Source organism: Solanum tuberosum, unplaced genomic scaffold (genome assembly GCF_000226075.1).
Source record: "Solanum tuberosum cultivar DM 1-3 516 R44 unplaced genomic scaffold, SolTub_3.0 scf00302, whole genome shotgun sequence".
Taxonomy (NCBI): Eukaryota; Viridiplantae; Streptophyta; class Magnoliopsida; order Solanales; family Solanaceae; genus Solanum; species Solanum tuberosum.
Window position 1 is genome coordinate 535,254 of NW_006239238.1, and position 6,943 is coordinate 542,196.

Here is a 6,943-nt window from a genome sequence, read left to right on the forward strand (position 1 = left end):
AGTAATGGCAGAACTAAGAAAAAAGGAACTGATGTCTTTTTTATTTTCTATTAATATTAATGCATTTATTTTAAAAAGTTGTAAAGTCACCATCTAATATTCAACTGAGAGAAAAAACAAGAAGAATCTTCAACTTCTTGAATGGAGTCACTTTTGATGAGGAGACTTTAGTTTCTCCCAAAAAGTCGAACTTTCCCCTGTGAATCCGGATTAATTGTGCTACAAAGCGTGTGCTGAAATGTGTGTACACACTTTCAGATTTTCTTCTCATTAATTAGATATTATATGTGTTGATTGAACTTGAATTCACAATGCCCTTATCCGATTACAACGAGCTAACTGATAAATTGAGCTGATTCTGTTGAATCCATTGAATTCCTTTCTATAAAAAATCCAGGCTGCTTTGGTTGAGGAAGAACCAGGCCTTCATTTCCCAACCAGAAAACTACTGATGCCATTGTAGGCCTATGCTCAGGGTGTTTTTGGGCGCACAACAAGCCAACCTGGATGCATCTCAACACTTGAGATTCTGAAAATGATTCTTTCAAACATTCGTCCATCAGTTCCAACGCTTTGTCTTCAGTCCAAAGTAACCATGCCTAAATTACAAACAGAACACATTTATACAAATGCATTCACTATAGAAAAAGTGAGTTAAGGGAACGAAGTTTAGTGTTGTATGTGCTTACATGTCCCAAAAGATTGTGATAATGTTCCAAATGATGAAATTTCCTGTTCCTTCTGCCACTGACTAGCTCTAGAATGATAACGCCGATACTAAATACATCGGATTTTACTGAATATTTCCCATCAACAGCATACTCAGGTGACATATATCCACTGCATCAACTCATCAAATTTAAGTTCAAGTACTGATTGAATGTCTATCATAAAGATTTGTAGAACTTACTATGTCCCTATCACTCTCTTAGTATTTCCTTCCACTTGTTCTCCGCCAAAAATTTTGGCAAGGCCAAAATCAGCAATTTTGGCATTCATGTCTCCATCTAGTAAAATGTTGCTGGTCTTGAGGTCTCTATGAATAATTCTAAATCTTGAGTCCTGGTGAAGGTAAAGAAGACCTCGAGATATTCCCACAGAAATTTCAAAGCGATTCTTCCATGCAAGTGAAGCTTTTCTGCTTGGATCTGCACAATGTAAAACCAATTCTTGAGTGATAACAGAGATATTGAGGACTTATCAAGTAGTAATATTTAGTTAATGAATCACGAAAAGCAGACCAAAAATGAAACAGTCCAAGCTAGAGTTGGGCATAAACTCATAGATTAGCATCTTTTCTTCTCCTTCAAGGCAGCAACCCAAAAGCTTGACAAGGTTCCTATGTTGCAGCTTGGAAATGAGAGCAATTTCATTTTTTAACTCTTGAACGCCTTGTCCAGAATACGTTGATAGCTTCTTTACTGCTATCTCTAGTCCATCTGGTAGAATACCCTGCGATTTTCTCTCTAGGGTCAAATATGCTTGTAGCTTTTAGTTGAAGATCAAAGTTGATTTACCTTGTAAACCTGTCCAAAGCCACCCTCACCAATCACATTCGCAGAAGAGAAATTTTCAGTGGCAGTAGTAACAGTAACTAAATCAAACAATGGCAACTCGAGGTCCTTGTTTCCAACTTCTGAACCTGTCAACATATATTTTCCAATCACAGACATGATATAATTGAACTTTTCCTCAATCATTTGATAAAGTCGAACAATGTTAGCTAGATGGAGGTAAATAAGCATTCACAGTTAACAATTTTCTAATACCTCCAGTATGTTTATCTGTTTTTTTGTTCTTTCTTTGGAAGGTAAACCAAGCTAGAAAGATGAGGATAGAAGTTGCTACTAGTGCTGAAATGACCGCAATCAGGGCTGACCTCTTTCCCCTCCGATTCCTGACTGAATCTGTTTAATAAAAAGTCCATAAGCAGTCTTCAATTGACATATGAATTGCTTCCGCGACTATCATATGTTACTATCAGTGACATCAGATAGTAAAGTTCCTTAAACTCTAAGGTGTCATGCTTATATTGTGCAAAAGAACACAAAAATGGTATAGAGTAGGGTCATTACCTAATTCTGAAGCAGCAACTCTCACAAACAGGTATTGCTCATTTTTGTTGTACTCTCTAATATCAATGAGTTCACCGAACCATAGTAAGCATCCACTTCCGCCATTTCTTATATCAAGATTTGAGTAGGCTGTACAATTGCAATCAGCCAAGCACATTTTCTTGCATTCTTCAAGACTAATGCTTACATTATACCAGGAGTGTCTAGAATCCGGCATCTTGATATTCCTAAATTTAAGAAAACCATCTTGGTTACAAGACAAAGAAGTTTTCCTTATACAACCATTAGACCAGTCCACTGCATACCATTGTTCAGGATACCTGTGAAGACATAATTAATGAATTAACATGGTATTGGAACAGACAGAGGAGTCGTGTGAAGGCATATTTTTAACAATACCTAGGCTCGAAACCTCGCAAGCAGTCACATGGAGGAGAGTTATTGATGTTGCAACTTGCATAAGGACCACATAAAGCAAAACGATCACAATTATCAGATTGTGCTGATACGTAGACTATCCATCTGTGATTACGCTCGATCCATGTTAGGTGTTCTACCATTCCAGCCTGATTGATCACCACCCTGGTGGGCAGGGACTCATTAAGCTCGTATTTAAAGTAAATCTCCTTCTGTTTAATAACAAACTCGAAAGCATAATATATAGCTGGTTGATTTTTAGGACTACTACTAAATGCGATACCATTCCATGGCCCTGTGCTATATACTATAGACGAATTTTTCCACACGAAAAATTGAGGGTATCCATGAGAATCAAGACGTTCTATATATTCACCCGCAGCAGGATCATCAGTGCTCTTCCATGACTCTATGTACCAATCCATGCCCGTGACCAGATTACGTCCAAGCTTCATCCCAGGTAATAAAGTATCTCCTGGATAATCAAAACTCTGCCACACGAAATTAACTTCTCGTTCACTATTATTTCCATCACCGACAACAAGGTTACCGGAATCCAGGAGCCGTGCTTTTGGATTCATTAACAATCTTGATGAGTTTGATGACCAAATTGAGGCATTGGAATTGTCAACAAGTACAAGAATTCCATTGGGATTGAGTAATAACACTCCTGAATTGTCATTCAGTGGAATGTTTCTGTTGGCAACCCAGACAACAGTTCTAGTTGCTATCTTCTTGAACCATATGCCAACGTAGCGATTCTTCGAATTTCCAGGGCTGAAAAATCCAAGCTCGTAAACCCCTCCAGCTGAAACAATTGTGTCACCATCTCTAATTGGTTTTTCTGTTGTGATTGTGTCTAATGCTGTGGAAATTAGCAAGATGGAAAGAAAAATGGAGCAAGAAGATAAAAAATGTTTCCCTTTCATGATTATGATGATTCGTGCCTTCAATTTTTCGAAAAACTTAAAGCCTTGATAACACACACACACAAAAAAAACACCAGTTCCTTTCATTGACAAGCTAAGGTCAATTTTTTTTTCACTTTTAACTGTTGAGGGGCAGCTAAGAATTAGGATGTGATGGGTCTGAACCTGTTCATTGTTGACTTCTAAAAGTATTAAACTTATAAGAATTAGGATGTGATATGATTGAACATTCGATAATAATGCTTAATCGTAGTTAATTAGTTGGCAAATTATATACATAGACACTCAAACTTGTCATCAACTACGAGCTAGTTAGACACATTAACTATCGTTAAGACACCTTTAGTTGGCATAAGTGTTGCTCGTGCACGAGTCAGGCAAACCACACGCGTGAGCTACAAACTGCCATGACATGTTAAATGATGGAACAATGTTGAGTCAGTACTAGTGCGAGTTCTGTGGATTCAACTGCTTAGCTCAAACTATGTATATACATAGGTAAACATAAATTAAAATGTATGCATGTAAGCTTTTGCTTAATCATTGCATATTCAACTCTATGAAACAAAAACCATGCTGATTAATTAGTGTCATCTAGAAGTTAGATTAGTACTACAGGTCTCGTGCTTTAAGTTAACATAGGCATTCTAGATCTATTACAACAACAATAATTGGGTAATGCTAACACCCTGCCTATATGGCCCACCAGGAACTAGGGTGGCTTGGATTGGAGTAATGATCAAACATGACGTTTGCTTGCTGAACTTGGTTAAAAAATAAAGTTGTGTTTTTGCTAAAAGTTGACGGTAAACGTTTGATCCTAACACATACTCAATATAATCTCACGCGTGAATGTGGACAGGTTGTTTTCTTCTCTTTCGAATTGTCAACTCTCAAAACCAATCAGATACGTTGGATATTGTAATAAGAAACAAATGTACTAGTTGCATCTAATACACCAATCTCTTTCATTTGACTAGATGCGTTTACCATTGTGCCAAACGTTATTGCCATAGTCGAAAGCAAAGCCATGCTGCTCTTGGGTACCACTTATTAGGATCAAGTGGTTACTATCATGCCAAAAACTATAGCCGATAGTAAAGGTTAACTCTATTTCTTAATTTAATCCACCAAATAAACACTATGTTCAATCATGACTCTAATCTGGGCCACCTTAGCCCCCATCATGACCTTGCCATAGACAAAATGTTGATGGTACCCAACACTTACTACTACAGTACTATAGATGTTACTAATGCAATGAGGATTCAATAATTTATATATATATTTATAAAATGGATCCTATTTGCATAGTGTATGGGAATTGATCAAATGAACCTCTTCATCATGCCCTTTAATGTCAGACAAAATGTTGCATAACATGAACCACAATTTAATGATCAAGAAGATTTTATTTGTATTATTAGAGTGTTAGCTGTCAATAACTGAGAAAAAATATTTTGTATTATTAAAGCAAGTGGGCTTACCGAAAGTATGTTACTTTGTCGGTAAGCAAGGCTAGTGGCTAAAATAATTTATGTAACTGTAGTTTGATAGAAATTAAAGAGCCATAAAAATAAAAATAAAAAATAGAAAGAGTCATAATATTAGAAGGGATATAAGTAGGTTTCAGCCCATATGCCCATTTCATCATGTTCAGATCATGAAGTCTCTTTCGATTAAAAAATAAATAAAATTATCCATATTTTATTTTTACGTCAAATCAATAAATATATAGTTATGTATTTGTTGAATTTCTATCACATTACTATAATTAACTAAAATGCATATTTATTTCATTTATTCACTTAATCATATATATATACTAGTCCTTAGGAACGTGCGTTGCACGTTTATCCCATATTATTGAATTATTATATAGAAAATATTGAAATTAACAATATTAACTTTATCATTTACATCATATTCATTAAATAAAATTCATAATAGTGGAATGTTTTTTTTTTTAATCATAACAGTGGAATGTTGCATTTGCCATCAAGCAAGAAATGTGAAGCTAATTAAGATAATATAACATGTAATGGTATGAATATGTCGATATAACTTATCCTCAATAATCTCTCATTACGCACTTCACACGTAGATCCCATATCCAATTTGAAAACATAAAAAGAAAATTTTAAGAATAAATATAAAAATCACTTACAAAGGAACCAATTTACATGAAAATAATGGTATGAATATGTCGATATAACTTATCCTCAATAATCTCTCATTACGCACTTCACACGTAGATCCCATATCCAATTTGAAAACATAAAAAGAAAATTTTAAGAATAAATATAAAAATCACTTACAAAGGAACCAATTTACATGAAAATAATGGTATGAATATGTCGATATAACTTATCCTTCGAGAGATATGTATCCTTCATCTACATCAATTAGAATAAAAAATAAAATATAAAAATTATTAGTGTATAAAAGAGTATATATTTTTATTTCATTCTAATCCATACATAGTGATAAAATCTATTGTCTTCCAAATATTCATTCTCTATCTATCAATATTATCACATATGATGACGTCTTCGATCCAAATGCAACACTAATGCTACTATCCCTAACAGTTCTAAAAAGACAATGATATTCTTTTTCTTCTGTACCTAGAAGATCTAGTGTAAAGGAACCAAAAAAGTAATATTGGAGCAAAATGAGGTAAACAACATAATAGTTAGATATGGTCATAATTATTATCTAGAATAATTTTCTTCCAAAGATGATAGCTAGGTCAGATCTGAAACATGAAAAATTAAGCTCTAACAAAATAAGGTGAAAAATTAAATGGAAGAAAGAAAAGCAACGACTATATATATATATTATATTATGTGAAATGACAAAGAAAGGAAGAAGAGAGTTCAATTCACTTACCCAAAGTATGTAAATCAGTGAAAGCACCGATTTGAATTCCTCCGACAATTACCTAAAAACTAAATATTAAAAGAGAATTTTCTCAAAATATGAAAATATATTAGATAATGTTAAAAACTAACTTTGTGAATAGATGGATTTCAACCTCCGATCCGTGAAAATTTCCAATATCCATTTCCATCATTGCATGCTCCGTATGAACTTTTAGAACTTATACACATTTTTCTTCTGTAAAAAGCAAAAAAATACAATGAAAGTAATAAGTAATCAACTAATGTATTTAGAGAAAAATGAAAATTTTATTTAATAATCATGCATTTTTGCAAAAATAATGACCATCGGCTGGCCACCTCTTTGCTACACAAATATTATATATAGCTCTCCAAATTTATTACCCTCGCAACTCTTCATTCTCTTTATTTTATATTATAGCTCTCAAAATTTATTACCCTTGCAACTCTTCATTCTCTTTATATTTTATTATCATAATTATATAGCAATAAAGTGAACATTTCTCTCATAATTAATTACCTTGCAACTCTTCATTCCCCTTCTTTATTATAATTATTATAACAATAGGTGAATATTTATAAGTAGAGAGAGAATAATTAAGATTAGGAAGGAAATGAG

General features: G+C 33.7%; 1 protein-coding gene and 1 long non-coding RNA gene across 3 annotated transcripts; both read right to left on the bottom strand.

The window, feature by feature from the left end:
• Positions 1-21: 21 nt before the first annotated feature.
• On the bottom strand, positions 22-3,482 carry LOC107057684 (G-type lectin S-receptor-like serine/threonine-protein kinase At4g27290). The gene is made up of 8 exons (XM_015314685.1): positions 2,475-3,482; positions 2,076-2,395; positions 1,770-1,907; positions 1,518-1,642; positions 1,242-1,452; positions 911-1,148; positions 690-840; positions 22-599 (listed from the first exon to the last, which is right to left on the bottom strand). Exons 1-8 carry the CDS (start codon positions 3,419-3,421, stop codon positions 336-338), a joined length of 2,394 nt encoding a protein of 797 aa, XP_015170171.1. The 5' UTR covers positions 3,422-3,482; the 3' UTR covers positions 22-335.
• A 2,310-nt stretch (positions 3,483-5,792) lies between these two features.
• LOC107063176 (uncharacterized) lies at positions 5,793-6,943 on the bottom strand. 2 transcript variants are annotated; one of them, XR_001475111.1, is made up of 4 exons: positions 6,845-6,943; positions 6,436-6,541; positions 6,314-6,365; positions 5,793-5,817 (listed from the first exon to the last, which is right to left on the bottom strand). It is a non-coding gene; the product is annotated as an uncharacterized lncRNA (long non-coding RNA). The 2 variants fall into 2 exon arrangements; XR_001475110.1 differs by lacking the exon at positions 6,845-6,943 and having other exon boundaries at positions 6,436-6,824.

Excerpts from the sequence above, each read along its gene's own strand:
- LOC107057684 (XM_015314685.1), bottom strand. The coding sequence starts at position 3,421 with ATGAAAGGGAAACATTTTTTATCTTCTTGCTCCATTTTTCTTTCCATC. Across the intron at positions 1,908-2,075 it reads AGTTGCTGCTTCAGAATTAG|ATTCAGTCAGGAATCGGAGG; the intron begins GTAATGACCCTA and ends TTTATTAAACAG. Across the intron at positions 1,149-1,241 it reads CTTGGACTGTTTCATTTTTG|ATCCAAGCAGAAAAGCTTCA; the intron begins GTCTGCTTTTCG and ends TACATTGTGCAG.